Source organism: Coniophora puteana (assembly GCF_000271625.1).
Source record: "Coniophora puteana RWD-64-598 SS2 unplaced genomic scaffold CONPUscaffold_3, whole genome shotgun sequence".
NCBI lineage: Eukaryota > Fungi > Basidiomycota > Agaricomycetes > Boletales > Coniophoraceae > Coniophora > Coniophora puteana.
Genome location: NW_006913055.1, coordinates 1,843,226 through 1,866,322, shown reverse-complemented (window position 1 = coordinate 1,866,322; position 23,097 = coordinate 1,843,226). Strand labels below are relative to the sequence as shown.

Below are 23,097 nucleotides of genomic sequence, written 5' to 3'. Positions count from 1 at the left end.
GGAAATTTGAAATTCCTGGAAATTCTAATGGCTCTCGAGTGCGCTTCGTAGAATCTTATGGCCTTCGGCCCTTCATGGAAACCCATAAATAGCTGCTTCTTAGCACGTGGCTGTAGCTTTGACAGCCCTGGGGACTCATCCAGAACATGGACTGGAGTCCCGAATTCGGCAAAATGTGATATATTTGGTTTGTCTCCAGACTATCTTTCGGTCGGAGTAATTCCGGGCAGAGCGTGGGAAAATGATCTATTTCAGATGTATGCCGCGTGAATAGCAGCCTGCGACCATAAGAATTGTGGGAGACTTTGTCCCATGATCATGGCACGCATCATATCTGTGATCGTGCGATTGAATCTCTTGGCAACACCGTTTTGGGCATGCGCGTATGGAGCCGTTATTTCGAGTAGGATCCCACAGTCCGCACACCATTTTTGTAATGGATTGTTAATATATTCTCAACCATTATCTGATCGTATGCGTTTAACTTTGAAATCCCACTGTCTTTCTATGTTTAGAATATGGGTTTTAAGTATTTGCGGAGCGTCTGATTTATTTTTCAGAGGGAAAACCTCCGCTCTCCTCGTGCAATCGTCAATAATAGACATAAGGTATTTGTGACCATGTATGGAAGCCACACGTGCCGGACCCCACAGATCGGTAAAGATCTGATCACCGGGGGTAGTAGATCTATTTTTGGCTTGTTTCGGAAAAGATGTGTGAGTCATTTTTGCTTCCATACACGTGTCACAATCGAAGTGTTCTGGGCTCGGGGATATCTTTAGTCCCTCAACCAAACCTTTGTTTGATAGTATTTTTAGCGCGGGAACACTAATGTGGCCAAAGTGTTTGTGCCACTCAGCCCACGTTCGTGCGCATGGTTCATCGCTTATGTAAGCACATTCTTTTGTTATTGGCTCACAATCAAAATAATAAAGTCGATTGCGAAGTGTGCCCACAGCTAAAGTGTTGCCGGCGGGACTTAGAAGCCAGACTTTCCCATTTCCATATATGGCACGACCTCCGGCTTCATCTAATTTAGAAACCGATATCAGGTTCTTAGAAGCCGACGGCATGTGCAGAACATCATGTAGTATAATTTTAGTTGCGTGGCCATCCATGTGTGATTTCAGGCACACAGTTCCTTTTCCGGGAACTTGTATAACTGGTCCGCTTATTCCGTTCACTTTCATACCTTGTACCGGTTTGTAATTAATGAACGCACGTTTTTCGGCGCATATGTGTGACGTCGTGCCCGAATCGCTCACCCAGCAATAGAAGCAACCAGTGTATTGGGAAGACTCCCCCATGTTTACATCTTCGTCAGAAGTAGGGGTAGATGTAGTATTAACTACTAATTCCTCGGCCATTTTAGTGTCCTCGGACGTTGAGGCTTCGCCTCGCTTCCTCTTTGTGCCTCTATCTCCACCGGAGTCGGCCTTCTCTTTCCCCTTTAGGGAGACCTTTTTACCTTTCCACCAGTCCGGATATCTGATTTTGGCGTAACAGTCCCCCTTATGGGGCTTCTCGCAGTACTCGCATAAATTAACGTTCTTGGCTGTGCAAGAAGCGTACCAATGAGAAGTAGTTTTGCAAGTATGGCAGTACTTGCCTTTTTGGTCACCGCCCCCTGATCTGCCCTTCCTGGCCTTCTTGGCCGGGCGCGGGGAGTCCGAATCGGAATTGTCAGGGTCGACGTTCTTCTTCCGCCGAATCCACTCCTTCCAGACTGCGGCAACTAAGTCCTCGGTGGAGCGGGACATAATGCCGCCGGAAGCGTCTTGGACGCCGATAAAGCCCGAGGCCCAGCCATCCCACGACTCGGGAAGAGACGCGAGAATGATGTTTTGGAAGTTCAGCTCGTCCACATGTTGTTTATTACCGGATGCGGCAGCGAAGCGCGCGCGCAGATCTTTGAGTTTCCCGATATGGGTCTGCATGTTGGTACTATTCTTGGCCTTCATATTGACCATCTTGCGATAGATCGTGATCGCTTGTTGGCCCGACTGGACCTCAAAGTTTGCTTTGAGCCGATCGTAGATCTCGTGTGCCGTGAGAATACGGTCCGGGTTCACCGGGTCTCGATCTCTGACGTAGGGAAGTAGTTCATCAGAAATAAAATTATTAATAATAAATCTGGCAGCACTATCGCGCATCTCCCAAAGGATCTGGTCCTTTTCGGTCTGACAAAGCGTGACCGGCCAATCACCATTGGCTATTTTCAGGCACCCGGTGACCTCAAACATGCTGGTTGCACGCTGTTTCCAGGACCACCAGTTGTTGCCGTTCTCCTTTGTTTTTCGGAGCTTGTCGGTGCCCGACATCGCCGTGACCTTTTGGTACTGGCTCTGCAAGCACGCGACCATGACCTCGTACGGGTCGGATTTCTTTAACGGGACGGCCACTTGGACCTTGCCCGAGTGATCGAGAGGAGGGCGGACCGGCGGCTGTGGAGTGGCGGCGTCGTCGTCCATAGGTTCGGCGATCTGCAGTGTGATCTGTGGAGCCGGGTTCCTGCGCGTGCTCATGGTGGGATGCGCGGGCTGTTTGCCCTTGTCGGTGGTAGCCGGCTTGGCGTTCCTGGCCGTGGGAGCCGCTGCCCTTGATGTTGATGCCGTTGCGATCATGGCCTTCTTCGGGCCGGTTAAGGCCGTAGTCTTCTTTGGCGTGGTTGACGGAGATGGACCACGCTCGTCGTTGTCGCTCGAGTTGGAGTGGGACAGGGTAGAAGACATGAAGAGTGAAGATGCAGCTACAAGCGTGCGGGGCTCATAACCTTTTAGTTTCGCGCGGATGAGTGTGAATGCGCTGATGTTCTTTAGCTTCATTTTCGGACTACATTTATACTAGTCTAATGTTTGTATAGACTGCTAGGAGCTTTCTCCTTTGTGTTTCACTAATATATTATTATGAACTCGTGCATAGCGGCTCGGATTGCCATCGAATCTTTCTCAGGGGCCTCCATTGACTATTCAGGAGGTTTCTTAGTAATCGCTCCACAGAGGAGCTTATTCTGCAGTTCCAACGCGGTTCTAGGCCATGCCAATATACCCGACGTCTCGGACGCGTCGTCAATGACATGAGGATGATTTCTCATTCCCAACAGAGCACATTATAGTAATATTGGGCATCGGGGTTGTCTTCGACAAGATTGAGAGAAGCAAGCATCACCTGCACTATAAGGTTGATGACGTGAGCAAGGCATCTAATCTGTACATTGGTCTTGTGAAAGGGGGTATTGTATTGAAAGGTGAGCAGCTCAGATACAGTTTTTGCAAGGACATCATTGGCAGATGCATTGTCCATTGTTATAGAGATTAAGTGCAGGGGAGTCAGCCAGGGCCAATGTATTAGGCACAAGTTGACTTAAAACATCAAGGTCAGTCAAACGAGCACATTTTGCCTTGTAGCATATAACTCACCACCTTCTGCGCTTTTTTTTTTCTCACCATTTTCCTTCTTTCCGCTCGTTTCTTGTTCTTTTCCTTTGATGTCTTCGCAGATCCTTCACCCAAAGAAGTGCTGGAGCTCTCGGACATCATCAGGGCAGCATAGCAACACTTACAAGCAGCCGGCTGAGAGACCAGGTAAGAAACAATAAGCAGTTATAAGGTCTAGACTTGTGGGCGGGGCGTACATTTTCATTCAGTACAACTATCTCGTCTGCATTGTTCACTACCCCTTCACCACCACCTCCTTCGCCCTCGTCCTCACTTGAGCCACTACTCGGTGGTGTGCATGCAGGAGGATAATATGTTTTATCTCTGGGATCATTGCAGATCAGCAACTCTGTGAGCGCTTGAGCCAAGGTCTTATACATCATCAAAGAACTACACACCTGGGCAGCCAAAGAGCTCTGTGGCAAGGTGACCCTTCTTGTATCCTCAGAGTACATCCTCAGTAGTGAGCACATGTTCTGCTGACTTCTCTTTTGCAGGGGTTTTTGGTTTTGGGTTGGCTACAACAGGGGCGAGCATGCTGGCGTCATCTGATGCCCCACTGACAACAACAGTGAGCACTTTCAACAGTCTAGCTATGAGAAAGAGCGCACCATAAACACTTAAGCTCATTGTTAATCTGATCTAGCTTCACCATGAGTGCTGCATGGACATTTGACTGAACTTCTAGTGCATGCTTGCATAAGTAATCGGCTACGTATTCAATTCCATTTTGTCCTCAGCGCAGTTCAGGAAAGTAGTCATGCTTGTCCAGGATGTGCTGACCAAAAAGGGTATCAAGACGCTTGTTGAGGGTCTCCCAGTGGTTCCCTTCGTGCTCGCCAGTCATGACCACATAGATCTGGTTGGTCTTCTTTGCGAACGCAATTGTATCAGGTAACTTTTTTGAGAGCTGTTGGATGCTTTCGATCACAGCCTGTTGGATGGCATACTCATCATTGGCTTTGCCCATGGTATGATCGAGACTTCAGGTTGTGACTAGGGGGTTCTGATTTTTGGTTTTTTCTGAATCATGCGCTCGACGCACGCTCTGCTCTGTGTCACAAAGGCCGGTTAGGTTACATAAGCATGGAGATGCACTCAGACGTCCTCTGAAGTGAAAGAGCACAGGCAGTTGCATCCACTACCATTGGTATTCTATCTACAACTGTTTAACTGACTACTTTGGTACGCAATAAGTTCTCTATAAAGAGACTGTAAGAGATCCCAGTCATTCTGATCCAGCCGTGCCTGTTCAAGCTCTTCACGCTTGTGCACCCATATAGTTATGGCCTATTTGAGGCATTACATTAGTTCAAGTAAAGAATAAGCTATATAGAAGTTAAGCAATGGCTCTTATGCTTACAGTTTGGCATGCAAGCGCACGGGAGAGCATCTCTGCTGTGGAGAGCCATTGTGTTGGGTTATCCAGCACTGGCAGCAAATAGCTATGGTCGAGTGGATGAATACATTGTGAAAGGTCTTGAAACACAGATGAATGTTCGGTGGAGCACCATATATGATGCAACACAGCCCAAAGCTATGGCATAGGAGAGTTAATGAGCAGTTATTCTTGTACAACATACTACAAACCTTTCTGATAGCAGGACCTGCAGCACTAGCCACACGATGCATATCTCCTGTTGTATCTTGCATCAGCATGAAGGAAAAAGGCTGTTTGGTAATGTCCATGCTTTCAGGCTGACTGAGTAACTTAGGGTGAGTAAAGCACGCACATGAACTTCCTGGCAATCCCGACACAGGTGCACAGCGCACTGCCGCGCTGGAGCAAGCCCTGTAACATCTAAAAATGGTATCCCCTGCCATAAGTATCCCGGTGCACTTACTAGGCAATACAACGTACATACTTTTGGGCTTACAAGTGCAGTCTAGCACATACCAGAGGGTTAGAGCTAAGGATGCACATATATACAGCTGTATACTATATATATACAGTTTGTATACAATATATGCCCCACAGTATGAATATATGGAATTATAATCACTATAAACTGTATATACTATATACGTATACTATAAAGTTGGAGCCTTATACAGTATATACTAGTTCCGGCGCAAAGTCATATCTGTACAGTATGCAAAGGAACCCCAACCACACCAGTTTGACTTCTGGCATTGTCCTCTGTGGGACTGGGCTACAGATCTGTTGAAGGATCCTTGGACAGGTCCTCACCTACATTTTGACGCCCAGCGGCTGTCAAAATTTGACAGCGAGTCATTTGTGTGCTTTATTGATGAGCCGTGGATGGCAGGTGACTTCTGGGAGTTCCAAGTGCATTGATTTTGTCTGTTGGTATTGTACAACACATACTAGTGGACTAATGGATATATCAAGAGTCAAATCCCCAAAGAAGCAAAACCATTTGTGTTCATTCTATACGCCAACAAGGCAAAATTATTGACATTTGGCACTCAAAAAGCATATCCCATAATCACTTGCTGTGCAAATCTGCCAGCCTCAATTTGAAATGGTACAGTTTTTGCAGGTGGTTGACTTTGTTGGTTGGCTGCCCATTGTAAGCTCTCCTGCTCTGTTTCGGTGGGTAGTGGCACTCAAGTATGCTATCTAGGTAAAAGACAATCATAAACAGAAGAAGAAGAAAGCATGGAGCAACTTCAAGAATGCTGTATGGCACGAGTCCTTCAAGAAGTTTCTTGAGGAGGTTGCTATCTATGCAAAAACGGGACAATGGGTGAATCGTTGGGATGGTATTGAGCAGTGGTTTTTCCCAACCATTCTCATCTTGTCTGCGGATTTCAAGTAACAGTGCAATTTTGCATTCATCATACCAAATGAAAGTATTAACTTCTTCACTAGAAGTGTGATGGCATTGACTCGTGGTGTCAATGCCAAGCGGCCGTGCCCAGTGTGTATCATACCAAGGCATCTACTCTATAGCACCAGGAGTGGCCTTGAAGGACTGCACAGCAGACCGCGGCATTGCTGGAACATGCACGCACTCTGCACCATAAGGAATGGGACAAGGTTCTCTTACAGGCCGGCATGAGAAACATTGATGTGAGTTCTCCCTATATCCTTGGTTAATTATGCTCATGCAAACCATCACTCAGGATGTGTTTAGTACTTTGGAACGCACAGATGTTTACAAGGCCCTGTCCTTTGATATAATCCACGCAAATAAGGAGGGGATGTTTGGCTATCACCTCTGGCCAATCGTGCAGAAAGAGGTGCTCACGTTAGGGTGTGATGTGGCAGCAGCAGTTGATGATAAGTGTGCATGCTGGTTTTCAATTGAGTACCTTCTAATCATAACAACTCTAGCTTCAAAACAATGCCTTGTTGGAGGGATTTGAACCACTGTGACCATGTCATTGACATATATTTCAATGACAGCAAGAAGCACGGTGATATCTCAAAGGTATGTTTCCATTGGCATTATGGCACTCTCTTGTGCATCAGTGTCTTGTTTTTCAAAATGTGCTTATGCTGAAATACAATCAACTCCTCTAGGCGCTCACCTTTACTTGCCATAGCATCCTCCAATATCATGTGGAGACTGGCCCAAATGGCTATCTCCTCCTTCGTTTAGTCAGGGCATATGTCAAGTTTGACATGTGGCTGACCTTAGATGTTCACACAGACATCACACTTGCAGCGGGACAGAAATCTCTTGACATATTGGCCGACTTGACCAAGGTAATGTCAATGTTCTTTATATTGCAATTAATGCAAATGGCTATAATTCTGTTAGCTTTATGTCTGGGAAACTGCCACCAAATTGGATAAGGACTGGAACTTCCCCGAGAACCATACATGCAACCACTCCTTTAGAGACATCATAGTAAAAGGTGTCACATGAGGCTTTGATGCAAAACCCAATAAACACATGCATGGCATCTTTCGAGGTATTTATCATGGCACTACAAACTTCAAGAACATTATACCTCAGATTAGTGTTACCACATCATCCATTGTTTTTGTAATAGATTCATTGACGCATGATTAGATTCTCAAAGTTGAGCATGACCTCCTGAGCTGCTAGAACATTTGAGCGCTTCTTGACAAGCTCGACAACATCAATGACACTGAGCTTGAGCCTCACACCTCATCCACGATTATTTCACTGGCCCATTATCGTCTTCTTTCCGTCACAGCAATGTTTCACTTCATATCTGAGCTGGTTCCCACCAGAAGCCAATATTGTTTAAGGATATTGAAACTATGCATGCTAACAACATGGCCTTTGAGAGGTTTTGCATCAAGACTCACAAGTTCCTCAACAGCCTGATCCCTTCTATGGGTCGCTCGCTCCCAGGCAGTCAGCACATTCAATACAGACCACAGGACAAGGTAAGCTTAGTTCCATAGCCAAAGTCTATACAATCACAATATTACTTACACACACATATTTTCTTCAGATTACAGAGTTCTGATATATGAAGATCAACTATGAATCCAAAGTTGACTGGTGTCTACACTTGGACTACCTGCAATGCAATCCGGAATTCTTTGGCGAACCACAGTACAACTGTGTTATCATTAATACAGAACGGCGGAACACCTTCGGCTGTCTCGTCTTTCTCTTTGAGTGCTCAGTGGAAGAGAAAATGTACCAGCTTGCCCTCATTCACCCATATGAAGCATCTATCAGTGCACAATCAGCAAAGGACTGGGACTTGGACTTTGGCAAGTACAATCACAGCCGCGTTGATGTGCTGAGCTATTCTCCGTTGAGTTCTTTTTCCAGGGTGCTGCATTGGTCCTCAACCCGTCTGTGATCACATTCAATGAATATCTTGTGGTTGATACTGTAGACTCTGATATGTTCCTCTGCATGTACCACATGCACGAAGCGATAGGACACCAAAGGTGTGCCCTATTTTACTCCCTTGATTCTAAAATATATTTCTGATCACTATATTTTCACGTCCAGACCTGCTATTCCCACTTTTAATGACTAACATCCAGCAGTATCACTGATGCGCTCCCCAAGTCTGAACACTCCATTACATTGACTTGATTTCCTTACACCTCAATATCACATCTCTTGTACAGTAACACCACTTTAATACACTATCCCCTGTCTCCGCTTAATAATGGCAGTGTCCATGTTTGTCCAACATATCTGCTCCCGCTGACGGGGGTAGCTAACCACCCTGTGCTCAGGTAAATAGCACTTGCCCTTCTACCGGCACTAATACTTCAAGGTAACCACAATCTGCAAGTGATTCCAGGATCACTGTATGGATCCATTCTTGTCATCCTGCTACCCTCACTGGTGCTGCAGATATGATAATCAAACTATACACAAAGTCAGGTTGATGTCATGAGCATGCAATTGGCTCTATTATAGACAATAGGCAGCTGTAAGTATGCAGTACTGTTTCATCTGTGTTCCAATGTCTTCAACCTGATTCAACTCAGATGCATGCATGCCCGGTCAGAGGCAGTGTAGCTTGAGACCTTGTGATGTTACATGTGTTCAGACTGGTGAGCTTATTGATTATAAGCTCACATTTCTCCTCGGAAAAACTTGTGCATGTGCTAGTTATTCTGACAGTTGTTTCCTCCTTTCAACCTGAACCAACAATAATGCAAAGTTAATGCACTTGATTGGCAACTGTACCATGGTTCACCAACCTTGGAAGCTGAGGTATACTTCGAGGTACATGATCTGATATGTTGCTGCTTCATCCGTGCCAGCAAACTCATGTCAATCAACACTGTACTGAAAGTTTCGTACTAGCCTCGTGCTAGATCCAAGAGGGACTCGGTACCAGGGATAAAAGACATGTGTTGAGGTCACACAAGTCCTCATCCTTTCTTTTGCTGGCCTCATATTTCCTAGATCACTGCTTCCGACACTAATTCACTCATGTCATCACTCAGCAACTGTATTACCCCACGCACGAACGACCCTGGTGGAGGTGCTCACTTCTCAACTATATCTACACACAATGGTGGTGTGTGTCACAACAATGTCGAGGCCAACAAAGTGGGTGCCAGGCCTTTTATGTTGCACGGCGGTCCATGTTGATGTTCTGCATATTCTACAGCTGAAGAGGCTTCAGCTACAGCTTGATGTGCTCCAGGCATAGAACCGGAAGCTTGAGGAGAAGAATACAGTACTCGAGAGGAATAAGCCACGTTGCTCTCACAAAACTGGACTTCCTCCGGCTCTTGCTCCATTTGCTCGCAATACTGACATTGTTTCAAAGAAGTTTGGCGCAACCTACTCCATGTTTTGCCCTTCTTTTTTGGTTTTTTCTTGCCCAATGCTGACTGAGCCTCCTGCCCTGTGACTGCTACCAGTCCGATGAGGTTCAGGCTGTGGCTACTGTTTGGGAGTTTGACGATATCCTGATGACGCACCTTCACGAGTACCACCCTACACACACTCTGATTAATGAAGTACATGAACTTTTATCATTTTGTATGTTATTCTTATACTAGCAATGCTTTGCTTCTATGTAGGTTGAGAAGTGCATGGACCATGGGTGCACGCAGAAGGTTGACAAGCTTTGCAAGACCTTCTGAAAGGTCGTTGGACTTCACCAAAACAGCAAGGATTGGTTTGCAGCATTGTTCAGGGGCCGCTCTTACGTTGATCCCTTGTGCAAGCTCCTTGGTGTACTTGTTGGCCCGCCCGAGAAGGTGTATGAAGTGTTCCCTCTTGTTTTTTTTTTCAGGATAATATTGTCAATTTACATCATCCTTTCTCTAACTGGATCGTAATTGCCCGTGTACGTGTTTGTCTCACACCCTGTATCAATTTCCTCCGACTAACTTATTACTGTATTGTAGGCGTGCAAGGTCATTATGTGGGGAAAGAAGTCCATTGACAGGCCTGGGCTCCCAAGTGGTGGTCCCACCCACAACGCACGGCTGTGGGGCTGCACTGTGGTCTCACCAGGCCTGTGGGCTTTTGCCACCACTTGTGTAAGTCGTGACTTTGCCTGTTGACTATGAATTTGCTGACACTATGAACTGTTAGATTATATTCTTACTCTCTCCCAATGTTGAGTTCTCCAAAGGGGGCAAAGGAGATCAATCAGGCATCAAGTATAGCAAGTATTTTGCTGAGTACAAGTGTCTTCTTACGTGCAAGTGGGATTCTCCCCATATTACTTCCCTCCGCTTAAATATCAACACATTCATGTTTGGTTCAGCCACTGCTGAGGTCACCGAGTCATCTAACTCCGTAGTGCAGGAAGATTTTGCCAGACACATCAATGCGGCGATGGCGGCAATGCATATGGATTTGGACAACGAGCCAGTCTCACTTCCTCATGGTGAGTAGGGTTCTATCCCGTCTATAACTTGGGAAACACTGATCAACCTATTCCCTTTGGTGTAGAGTGTTGGAGTACGGAGGTACACCACTTTGGCAACATCTCAGGAGCCTCGGGAGAAGAGAAGATAACAGAGATGGGAGAAGCTAGAGTGACAAAGGGGAAGAGAGAGGTTGGAATGCAGAGTCACCAACATATATATACCAGATGCTTCACTCGGCTTTCCCCCACTCACTTGTACTACTGCAACTGGGGGTAAGCACCTTTCACATCTACTATAGACTCAGAGCATATGCTGACAACATATGAGTAGTCTTATATATTACAGATTATAACATAGAGCTCACCCAGCTGGCTTCTCTCGCAGTGCTTGCATCTGAAGCGGTCATCCCAGCTGCCTCCGAGCATGCTGAGGTGCAGGTTGTAGCTAGGAGCACGACTATTAGCACTGCAGGTGCTGCTGTAGCTGAAACAGTCACCTGCAGGCCTACCACCAGGGCACGCAGGGGGAATGCTGCATCGTGGATAAACTTGGCGTAGTAAATCTTAAACTACGTATGGAAATAGGTCAAATTGATAACATTTTGTGTTGCCCTGACCTTTCAATAGCAGTATAATATGTGCTGATTATAGTGTTTGATACATGGAATCATGGCCTAGCACTAAGGATGTAGTGATGTAAGCAAGTTATTGATGTAGTATGCGTAAGTTTGATTCCACCCAACGCACTTTGATCGCGTTGGTTCATAGTGCATTGCCATCAATAATCATAACTTTTTTGGTATTTGACTCTCGTTACTCTGGGCGGCTACAATAGCAATTGCCACATCATTAACATCTACTTGTGGCGATGCTTGTCATACTCATCACAATAGGCCTTTGTATAACCACAATGCATTCCCACACATGTCAAAATGTCAATTGAAGCACACATTACCTTGCTCATTGCAATCACAATTGCAATGACCATTGTAATGGCATCTTTATTATTGCAACACCAATTATAATGAGCTGTTTGCTTTCAGCATTTCAACAAATTGTAACTGATTTAAATATTTTTTATAATTTCCGACAGCTATTTCTCTTTTTATGGAGCCTGGCACTGCCATTGCAGGGGTGGGTATATAGAGTTCCTATCAGTAATGATACAACTTGCACATCAGGGCTTGTACAAGCCTCAAGTTCACAAGTTTGATGGCTAACAATAATTGCTGATATTAGTTGTGGTCATTGTTGTTTGTGTTTGGCCTTGCCAACACCCAAAAAAAATTCTCCACAGGTGCACCAAATGTGCATACACCAAGCCTATTTGCAGGTTCAACAATGACCTATGCTGCATGCTTCTCAACACATTGGTTCAGGCTTGGACACCATAGTGTAGAGCAGGATATTTGTAAAGCATGTGTTACACACCCAAATGATGTGCAAAGGGACCTATAGAGAGTTGAGGTTTATTGTGCTTTACCATTGTTAAAACTGATTTTTAAGGCTTACTGCCACAGTTGGTATTTTTTGATTTTTGATTTTGCATTGGGAAGGCTGAATGCAAACATCAGTAATGTGTGAAATGAACATATTTTTACACAATATGGGCTGATGTGTGTGAGAAAAGCAAATGTGGAAATAAGCCAGTTCAAACACCTGACCTTGCAAACCTTCAACTATTACAACTCATCACCTTACCCATTGCACCACTGTGCTGTAGTTGATGTTATTATTAGTGTATATAACCAGTTACTGAGGGACTTAAGAGAAATTTTCTTCAAACACTCAACACCAATACATCTTTGGCATATACAAGCTCTGGACAGGTTTAGACAAGTCCAATCAATTCTGTGAGCAAGTGTGCCCAATGCATACACTGATCATAAGCACTCACTGTGGCTCATCACATCTCATCCACAGAGAAGATACAGATTTAAGCCACTCAGTAAAGAGAAATAGACAAAATCAAAGATTTGAATTCATGGAAAGAAAAACAGCTGAATATTGTGTACAAGATTGTATTGCATGGTAAACTCTTCTGCATCACTATGGGGCTGAATCAAGAACCTGGGACCATATGCACAAGCATGGCTTTAAACCCCTAGGCAGGTTAGGAGTTGGGCACTGGTCACTTACTCTCCTACCTGTCAAAATACCTCCTGGTAGCCCTAACTTGATCAAACAACACATTATTTATTGCATTTGTTTTTGACATGGCCAGGCTTTGGCCTTATCTATTACATAAGCAGGCACATGACCAAGCATGTGATGGGTCTGGACCATGACATCATATGACACAAGGATCACACAATATGGCATGCCTGTATTACTAAGTACTGTATCATTTTGACCTTAAATTCATAGTGGCATGAGAAACAACCTAAGTGAGGCACTTACCATAACCGGATGACCCCCCTTTGAGGTTTAGAAGGTTGAACCGGGGGGACATGAAGTTCACATCCGGGAGGTGGACACCGGGCCTGAACTCAAGCTTCTTCACAAGCTGCCCCGCAATGACCTCAACATTTTCACCCGCATCTCATGGTTATTTGGAGAAAATGACAAGGACAATGACCATCCCAAAGATGACATGTTTCAAGACAACAAGACGAACATGGACCACAAGTCCAAACCATTCAACAGCGATGGGGATTTGATGATGGTACTTGGATGGAGTCCGGTGACATGATGTCTCAACATCAACATTGACTCGCTCTGCTTACCTGATGCCAAGGACTTGGGCCAGGGAAAGCGTCATCGTGTTTCTAGCAAGTATTTTGACAGTTTTTAGGCCATTAGAGCATTTTGTTGTGCATATCTCATTTTTTCTACATAATATACAGGATTTTTTGTAATTCTACGGGATGTCTACCCTACCAAGTTCAAAGCCCCTCAAAAGGGGTGGACTGTCCACCCCCTGGAGGTTCAGTTCAGAGGGGGGGTGAACAGGTGGACTGAACTCAAGGTCAAGATAGCACAGTACTCTGTATTCCTAATTAGGCAGGAGCCCTACCTGTAGTTACATGGTCTGTGCACAGCTGTTCAGTAGTATATAAGACTGCAATTGATGACCCAGAACTCCAAGAGAGTTCTTATGGGATTTCTCCTTAGCTGTGTTTGTAAACCTAAGTCTCAAGTTCTCTAGTTAAGGCATCTACTTCTACCCAAGCCCCATCTAGGGTTAGGGTTAGTCTTTCTCATCATCATCACTCCTTGTTTGCGTGTGCAGTGACTCCCCCAGTTAAGGGTCGCTCACACTACCTGCCAGGTTTTTTTGTGTATACAGTTATATTTCCCATTGTTGTTTTTTCATATGTTAGAACATAATGGAGAATCATCCTCACAAACCCTATGAGAGAAAACAGCTGTAGCTGAACCAGCCCCTATTAGCAGAGAGCCATCTGCTGAGCCTTTTCCAACAAATTTGCACAAACACCATCCAACAATATACCTCAAGAGAAACCCCGTGTAAAATCACTGTGGTCCTCAAAATCCAGGCAGCACTCACCAAAGAGTGTGAACAGATCTCTGAGGCCATGTATAAAAACACTCTTAAGTTGTATTGCACCCTGCTTGACACCCATGAACACTGAGCCTGCAAATCTGTTGTTTGAGAGAAGCAGAAAGCACCTGAAGACTCAATCAGGATGCGCAACTCTCAAAAGTCTGCAGAGTTGCAGTTTTGCTGACAGAACTTGTCTGTCATGTTGTACTTGTTGCAGAAATGGAAAATATTGACAGATACACCAACAGTGCCCCACCATGGGTTGTGTATTGCCTGCTTTTTGGCCTTGCAGACAGTGTTGTATCTCCAGTGCTTAGGTTTCTGAGCACTGGGGATACTGAAGACATCTTTGACCATCTTCTTTTAATTAGAAGAAGCTGAAACACACCAATATGTTTAAAACCACCTCAGTGTGATTGAACATGGCTCAAGCAAGGATAATATCACACAGCTGAACAATGGTAACCTTGCAGCAGGAGCACCTATGTGCAAGGAGAATTCTGAGGTGCTTGGGAAGCTTGGTTGGACACTGTGTCTGTGTATGTATCATCGGTAACACCAACATTCACTGGGTTTCTGTTGATGTGCTAAATGAGGTTCCTATTGTTGTCATATGCAAAAAAACTCAACAGCATCTATGTAGAGATTGTCATTTTTTGTTGTTGACATTGTCGCTAATTGACACTTCTTCTTGTGTTATTTTGATGCATACAAGTCAGTTTTTTTTAATTCACACATAGACTTGCCTTGCTTCCAACTTCAAGTTTCCATGTCCCAATGTTCTTCATCTTTGCAGGTGCTTTTGGTCCAATTGGTAGGAACAATGGGGTGGGGACAATTTTGACAGCACATATATTTGTGGAGTGCCTGTGCAATTTGCACCAGTGGTCAAGCTTGCTCTTGAAAAAGTTTGTGCAACAATGGTACTTGCAAACAAAGTTCATCAGTTACAGCTACCTGATGTTTCCCTGACAGTGCATGAGCTAAAGAACTATGACAAGAATGAGACTTGCAGTGCTTGATTCCCTCTGGTGTTTGCTCTTTAAAAATGCATATGGAAGATCTTGAGTGTGCCTTTGCTCCCAAAACAATTGCAGTGATCTATATGCCTGCAGACATTGATTGAGATTATTTACATGATTTGCCACAGAGGGGGGGGGGGGTTGGCAATAAGTGCTTTTGACATTGGATTTGAATAGAGCTGGCATCTTGTCTGACCATGCTTGCTTGGCTTTGAGCAGGGTGCAGCCCAGATCTTGAACATTGTCAAGTGTAACACCTGCAATGTTCTCACAGTCAATCATTGAATTAAGTGAGTATGCTCCAGCACTGTGGTCATTGACAAACCAAAGCTTATTAAAACCTGGTTTTGGTACAGCATGAATGGGAGTTGAATACATGCCCAGGAGCAAATTGGGTTCAAAACTTGGTGAGTAACAATCCAAACAGACCTCTGCAACTTGTGCATGCAAGAAGTCATGCTGCTCTGTGCTAGGTGCAGGCCCTTGCTCATGATCCCATGTAAGCAGGTATTCAAGTGTTTTTGGCCTGACATGGGGCCAGAAACCAGCTTGAAAATTGTCATACACTCACATGATAAAAAGCTGGTTTGAGTGTAACAAAGAAAATGCTTGAAGTAGTTGATATTGATGGGAGTCACAATAAAGAACAAATCAGGGTGGCCAGAAATAGTCTGGAGTAGAACTGTGAAAGCAGGTGCTGTTGTTGTAAAGGTGGCAGTACTCTTTTTTGCTTGATCTTTTGCTCCTTCCTGATGAACTGGATAATGGTGTGGTGCTGTTGAGGTCTTGCCTTCCAATATTGAATAGTTGGGTTATAGAAGCATTTGGTGGTTTAACTTGAGCATTGTTGAACAGGTAGATGTATGGCTTGGTTCATTTCATTCAATCATCTGAGAAATAATGCTAATATGGTACAACTTTTTCCTTGATGAAATGGTTTGCCTTTGTAATGTAGATGTTATTGCATTGCTCAATAAGAAGATTTCAACCCTACTTACTCTCCTTATTCACCCCCTTGCACAGACCAGTTAACTTAGTTTCTTGTACACTAGACAGCTTACAGCCATGTGCATAACTAATGGCACTCATGCAGAAATGGAAATTAAAAAAGTCATGTGATGCAGATGTTAGGTTGGATACTGCTAGAGAATCCAGCCACACCTTGTAATTACATCTACATGAACATTATCTTTCTCTCCCTGATATTATAATCCTATACATGCTCTGATGTCCAAGACCAACAAACTTGTGCCACCCTTTGACAGTGACAGTGACAATGACAGCAGCAACCCGAGCCAGCTGATGGAGCAGGACAATGATGACCAGCAGTTGGCATCCAAAAGCAACAAACATACCAGTAACAATCGTTGGGTTACCATTATGAAGCCTAAGATTCAAAAAAAAAACTCAGATACTTCTCATGTTCTTTTGTTGGTTCACATTTGTATTGGTACCCAGGTGATAATAACACTGCACCCAATCCCACCATTACAATCATCCTCAAGATCCTGTCCCTTGCTAAGGTGAAAAAAGCCAAGACTAAGCATGTTCCAAATAACAAAAGCTTTGTATATCAGCTTCAAGACAGCCCTGCAAACCATGAGCCTGGTGATGTCTGGGAAGTGTTCAAGCTTAAAATCTTGCAGTGTATCAAGGAGGCACTATGACATCAAGTTCTATATGAAGGGCCTTGAAAAACCCAGTCTCTCTCTTGTTGAGTTCTCCAATTTTTCTGTCCTACTTAATTGTGCTAAGAAGCTAGCAAAAAAGAGTCCTCTAGACCCAACAGTCTACTTCACTGTTCACAAGTGCAGCACTGACAATGACCCAAAGTCAGATTTGGATTGAAACTTGGATGGAGATGATAACACAGGAAGGCACAGGACACAAAAGGTCAGAAGGGGAAAGAGAACTCTGCTCATGGCAAGGCCAGCAAGGCGGTGAGTGATTGCAATTCTGAGTGACTATTATCAGCAAATTCCCACAACAATTGTGAGCAGTTGTATGTAAAGAGTGATCATGAGAACAGTTATGGTCAGATTTGGCACCTTTTTGTCGCAAATTGAGCTCAACAATGATTAATCTGAGATTGACATGGCCCAGTTCTCTTATAGCATTTCACAATCAATAACAACCCATTTCACAACATTGCAAAGATAAGTTTCTCCATTGTTAGAGTGCATGGGAGGCACAGTGTGCCCAGCCAAGGCTACAAGTGGTGTCAGGTTAGTACTACAATATGTGAAGCACAATCACAGTGGCTCTGTAGATGCTGTAAAAATGTAAGAATAGCCCCAGGGTTAATTTGAGGAAAGAAGGTCAATAAATGGAGCTGTTTTAGACTATTTTGGATTTTTGGGTACATGTGTTTCAAATCTTGGTGGCAAGAATTTCAAGTATGTGCCTCTGGACTTAGCCATATCTCAGGATGCTTCAGAGAAGCAAAAAAAACATGTCTGGCTGCCACATGATGCTGTGCTGGCAAGCATCCAGCCCGGTTCTTTGTTTCTCAATCAAATGTTGATAATACAGGTGGTGATCCCACTTATACCTCTTCTGACTTTGATTCTGAAGAAAATCTCTCACACAAAGAAGAAGATGTCCAAAATGAAGTTGCCAAGAGTGTGGAGGCCCTGAAGGCACTATTCTAAGGCACCCTCTGTAAGTCAAATACAGGCTACAACAACATGTTTATTATTCTGACATGCTATTAATAAAATGAACTAGCTTTCCATCTATCATGGGGACTCCAGAACAACCAACTGGTGCAAACAAAAACAGGAAGAATGAGCTGCAAAGGGCAGTCTAAAAATAAACAGCTTCCCCCCCCCAAAAAGGACATCATGATCCTCTCTGGTGATGAGGCAATCTCAGACCTGGAACCAGATGAAACACTGGGGTTCTCTGTCAACACGGGCCTGGATTTGGCCAATATATATGCTACTCACCTTGAGAAATGGTTAACCAGTGACTCAGATGAACCAATGGTTATTGAAAATGAATCTGAACTTGAGGTCTGCACTCATTTATGATATCTACCTGAAAGCACACCTATCAGAATAACAGGCTAAAATAGACAGTGCCTCTGAGTCTGGAGACTCCAACTCTGACAGCAGTGGCACCACAGCTACACCTGGGCTCAAAATGGAGGGAGATCGGCTTGATATGGATGAAGCCAAGATAGGGGCAGAAGATATTTTTACAATTGTGGACCAGTGCCTGAAAGAGGTGAAGCAGCTCAAAAGTCAACACATGGTCAAAGCCATCATGCAGCTCACAGCTGTTTCACTGTATATCAAACTATATGACCCAGCCAAATGGCAAGCCTTGCCATAACTCAATGCATGGGGAAAGGCACATACTTTGTGCGTCAGATTAGGTTTCTCAAGCAATACCTTGTGAAACACAAGTTGCTTTTTCTCCTCAAAAGACAGCAGCTTATTGGGGTCAGGCTTCACTTCTGGATGTTGAAGCAGTAGTTCTTGCAGTCCAGAGATATCTTGCAGTCTAAAGTCTTGGTTCAATCACTCTGCTTGAGCTTATACATCATATCAACACCATCATTATCCCTGCTCTTGACTTGCCTGGTAACAACCAATCAATCACAGAGTGCACAGCACTCAATTGGATCCAAAAACTTGGTTATCAATCACAGGATTCCGAGAGAGGAATATACCATGATGGTCATGAGTGTCCAGATATTGTTGAAGTACAGAAGTTGTTTCTTGAGAAAATTGGATTTTATGAACAGTGAGCCAGCTTGGTAACCATACAGGGGTAATATTAATGAAACCCATAGGTTCATGACAAAATACAATGATGAGACATTTCAGCCCCTACCCCTGAAACTCAAGCCCGGTAAAGCAGAACATGTTGCACTTCTCCAGGATGAGTGTGTCTTCCACAGCATTGAGTATTGCCAAAGGATGTGGCTCAAAGAGGGACAACAGCCCCTGAAATCAAAAGGAAACAGCCATGCAACTCATGTCTCTGATTTTATATTGGAAATGACAGGTCAGCTTGCATTAACAAAAGCGCAGATTGCTGACCAAATGAAGCTTCCCCTGGATCAGCAGCTGTACTCATTTGAGGCAAGACCCTGGCAAAAACCACAATGCTTGGTGGGATCTCCCTCAGCTTATGAATCAAGTGGTCGATGCTGTGGATATCTTTGAGTATACTCATCTCACAAAGGTGGCCATTTTCATCTTCAACTGCTCATTAGCTCATAAAGGTCTGGCCCCTGATGCACTCAACATTAACAACATGAATATTGGACCAGGTGGCAAGCAAAAGCACTTGCAAGACACAGTTATTCCCCTTTCAAACCCCCCTCCTAAACCAGGACACTCCAATACTTGGGGAATGAAGCAAACTTTGGTCTATCCAGACAACCACTCCAACAAGACTTTAGCTGGGCATCCAAGAAGGATTAAAATGGTCCTTGAAGAATGTGTTTCTGTTTGGGATGAATACCTTGCCAGGAATAAGGGTTACATTGTTGATTGTTATGCCTCATGCAAGAAGTCTCAGGTATATAAAGATGCTGAGTGTCAGGTTGCTCGAGCCAAAGCTATGGGCCAAGATGGTCATCTAACAGAGGAAGATGTTACCCAAGCCTCTGTGGTGGAGAAAACAGCTGCAGATACCAACAACTGGTGTTGCATGATACAAGTGCTTTTACTCCAGGAGGACTTCTGCAATGAAAAACCAATGCCGCAGACTTATATCAAGAAACAAGGGCATGTATGCCTCTTCCTGCCAAAGTTCCACTGTGAACTAAACCCGAAGGAGATGGTTTGGACTTATGCAAAACTCTGTGACACTCTAACGATTCAGTGCTTTTTCCATAAATGCTGGTGCTACATGGATGCTTATAGGCAAGATTTGTATGCATCAATTTGTTTAACCTGTTCTCACTTTGTTTCAGACAGGGTCTCAACTTGAAACAAGAAGCTTTTGCAGTGAAAAAGTATCAGTCTCACCAGAGGATTAATGGGGTAATTGTTGATTTTCTCAAATCAAGCCTAAATACTGCCAGCATCTTAAAGCACCTCTAAAAACATGTTTTCCATACTCAGACCCCTCATCTAAGTGTCCAACAGGCCTCTAGAGCAAGTTCTTGTACCATGTTTCAATTTCTTGGGGACAAAAAAAATCAAAACTTACATCTTGCCAAAAGCAATCAGCCAGTGCTAGAATAGAGCTGTTTGCAATTAATGACCTACATTTCAGACCATACAAGGCTAATCTCAATGTGCAGTTAGATTTCTGTGCAAGAACAATGTGAAGTGCCAAAAACCACCTTCTTACACTGTAGTATGTGATCATCCACTCATTCAATGAACTTCACTGCATTGTACATGGCTGAATTCTCATCACCCGCATCCAACACACTTGAGTGCCATTGTTGCATGTTGGCCTCAGCCTGCGTGTATAGCACAGACAGCCTCAGAGGCATCAATATGCAGTTGTGCACATTTGAACATGTCACAGTGGCTGGCAGTCTTTAAGTTCCGGACCTCTAAGCCCCTTGTCTGGCCCTTCAGCAGGCACCCCCAAAACCCTCGCCCCTCCCTTTCCCACCTACTTGTATCTATGGAGAGCACCAGCAACATCTGCATATACAGCCACTGCTGTGCCTCAGAGCAAGCATACACAAGACACACAAACCACTGCCAGGTCCACTTACAGCATGCAGCTCACATTTGCCAGCAAGGTGGTGGCATTGTTCCTGTATTTTCACATTGAAAGTGCACTCAATTTGCTCCCCTTCCTTGTCACCCTGCACATTCTGTCCATGGTCAACAATGTGAATGTCCATCAGGCCCTCAGAGGGCACAATCCACTGGCAGCAGCTCAATATCTGTGAACTTGGAGTTACTGGCCAACAATAGCATGATTTTGGAGGTGAGTTCCCTTTCCATTTCATATTTTTTAGACTAACAGAAGCCAAGAATAAGTCAGGCTCCACTGGTCCTCAGAGCCAGAGTGATGATGTGCACAACCAAGAGGGCACCACTGCCATGCAACTGGACTTGTATATTCCACCTCCTTGCACACCTTTAACACCTTCCCATACACTACCTACACCACTCACCACCTCTCCAGTAACACCTGATGCAGGCCTGCAGGTCACCCCCCCTTCAAAATACAGTGTTGCTCAATCTGTCAGAGACTGAGGCTCTCCTACAGCTTGGTAAACGACTTCATAAACTATCTTATAGAATGCATAAGATCATTGAGGATGCTCTCCTGGAAGTTCCTGGTCTTCTGCAGGATTTGGATTCTGATATTAACACAGAACAAAATACCTCTTCTCATACACCTTCGCATCTGGTAAGCAAACCATTTCACACTATTTGGAATTCACTCAGTTCCCTTTGCAAATACCACAGGCATCTGTTGTCTAGTATGCCCGACACAGATGCAGGTGTCAACTTGATGTGAGGTGACTCCATGTCTTTGCTGGCTGACCACCTATCACAGCTATCACATACACTTGAGCAGATCATTAACCCATACCTCAACTTAAGCTCATATATCTTGAATGGCTAGTTCTGGCTCTGTGGCAGGAGCAAGTCAAAGGCTGATTGTAAAGATCTTATCAAGCAAGTCCTGCTAAATCTATCATTCAATCCTGTAGACCTAGCTGGACTTAGCTTTAACTGGCTTGATCATAATGTTGCCAAGAGTTGCACCTCAGCCTCTGGTAATAGCATTGGGTGGATGAACCCTGCAGTCACCATTGGCATTCCAACAGGGGAGCAGCTTACCAAGTCCATGGAATACCAGAGGAACAATGAGTGCATGCATGCCCAGCAACACAGTGAGGAAGACCTGTATGCTACACCTTCCAGAACATTCTATTTTACTGTCCCTGATTTTCATCACTGAAACCTTTGTGCTGTCATTCAGGAGGTATTTTCTGGACCATCTTCAAAAGGCTTTCACTACCACCTGTTTATACTTTATTATCAGGCAGGCTCCAACTCAGCTTCTGAGTGTGTCTACCAAGATTTGTTTATGGTGGATGCATTTTTGGAAGCTAACTAAAACTTGCAGCAGTCTCCACTATAGCCCAGATGTGATCTTCCATGCACTGTAGCTGGCATCATGCTGTGGTCCAATACCACTCATGTTGCACATTTTGGCCAAGCAAAATTATGGCCAATCTACATGTTTTTCATGAATCAGTGCAAATATGAGCAAGGTTGGCCTTCATCACATGCTGGTCATTCTGTTGAATACCCCTCTGTGCGTGTTCTCATGGCTCAGTAAAAGTAGTAGCTACTAATTGGTGTGGCATTTGAATAGCTACCAGATTCAATTACAGACTCCATTTGCTGCCACAGTCATACAACATCTGCACCTCTCCTTGCACATTGCTATCAAGAGCTCTTCCATGCTTGCTGGGCATACCTCCTGGATGATGAGTTCCTCCATGCATATGAGCACAGCATTATGGCTGATTGCAGTGATAATGTTTGCTGATATTTCTACCTGTGCATCTTGACGTACTCTGCTGATTACCCTGAAAAGTATGTGGTAATTCACTTTTATCTGTGAGTGACCCTTAACTAGGGGAGTCACTGCACACGCAAACAAGGAGTGATGATGATGAGAAAGACTAACCCTAACCCTAGGTGGGGCTTGGGCAGAAGTAGATGCCTTAACTAGAGGACTTGAGACTTAGGTTTACAAACAGAGCTAAGGAGAAATCCCATAAGAACTCTCTTGGACTGGGTCATCAATCACAGTCTTATATACTACTGGGCAGCTGCACACAGACCATGTAACTAAACGTAGGGCTCCTGCCTAATTAGGAATACAAAGTACTTAGTAATACAAGCATGCCATATTGCATAATCCTTGC

At 44.3% G+C, this 23,097-nt stretch overlaps 5 protein-coding genes across 5 annotated transcripts; 3 read left to right on the top strand and 2 right to left on the bottom strand.

Moving 5' to 3' along the window:
- Positions 1-848: 848 nt before the first annotated feature.
- CONPUDRAFT_37639 (uncharacterized protein) lies at positions 849-1,274 on the bottom strand (the record flags this gene model as incomplete). The annotated part of the gene is made up of 2 exons (XM_007767046.1): positions 849-1,141; positions 1,223-1,274. Coding segments are annotated over 2 exons (345 nt in total), but the record flags the coding sequence as incomplete, so codon positions are not given.
- A 268-nt stretch (positions 1,275-1,542) lies between these two features.
- CONPUDRAFT_151205 (uncharacterized protein) lies at positions 1,543-2,825 on the bottom strand (the record flags this gene model as incomplete). Its single annotated transcript, XM_007767754.1, has 2 exons — positions 1,543-1,555; positions 1,606-2,825. The coding sequence occupies 2 exons, from the start codon at positions 2,823-2,825 to the stop codon at positions 1,543-1,545; spliced, it is 1,233 nt and encodes a 410-aa protein (XP_007765944.1).
- A 3,098-nt stretch (positions 2,826-5,923) lies between these two features.
- CONPUDRAFT_71007 (uncharacterized protein) lies at positions 5,924-7,276 on the top strand (the record flags this gene model as incomplete). Its single annotated transcript, XM_007767236.1, has 8 exons — positions 5,924-5,971; positions 6,026-6,216; positions 6,274-6,322; positions 6,385-6,474; positions 6,528-6,688; positions 6,811-6,835; positions 6,928-7,113; positions 7,169-7,276. The coding sequence occupies 8 exons, from the start codon at positions 5,924-5,926 to the stop codon at positions 7,274-7,276; spliced, it is 858 nt and encodes a 285-aa protein (XP_007765426.1).
- Positions 7,277-7,653: 377 nt separating this feature from the next.
- Positions 7,654-10,717, top strand: CONPUDRAFT_151204 (uncharacterized protein; the record flags this gene model as incomplete). Its single annotated transcript, XM_007767753.1, has 3 exons — positions 7,654-7,767; positions 10,222-10,356; positions 10,412-10,717. 3 exons carry the CDS (start codon positions 7,654-7,656, stop codon positions 10,715-10,717), a joined length of 555 nt encoding a protein of 184 aa, XP_007765943.1.
- Positions 10,718-19,319: 8,602 nt separating this feature from the next.
- On the top strand, positions 19,320-20,168 carry CONPUDRAFT_50444 (uncharacterized protein; the record flags this gene model as incomplete). The annotated part of the gene is made up of 2 exons (XM_007767105.1): positions 19,320-19,674; positions 19,807-20,168. Coding segments are annotated over 2 exons (717 nt in total), but the record flags the coding sequence as incomplete, so codon positions are not given.
- Between the last annotated feature and the right edge of the window lie 2,929 nt (positions 20,169-23,097).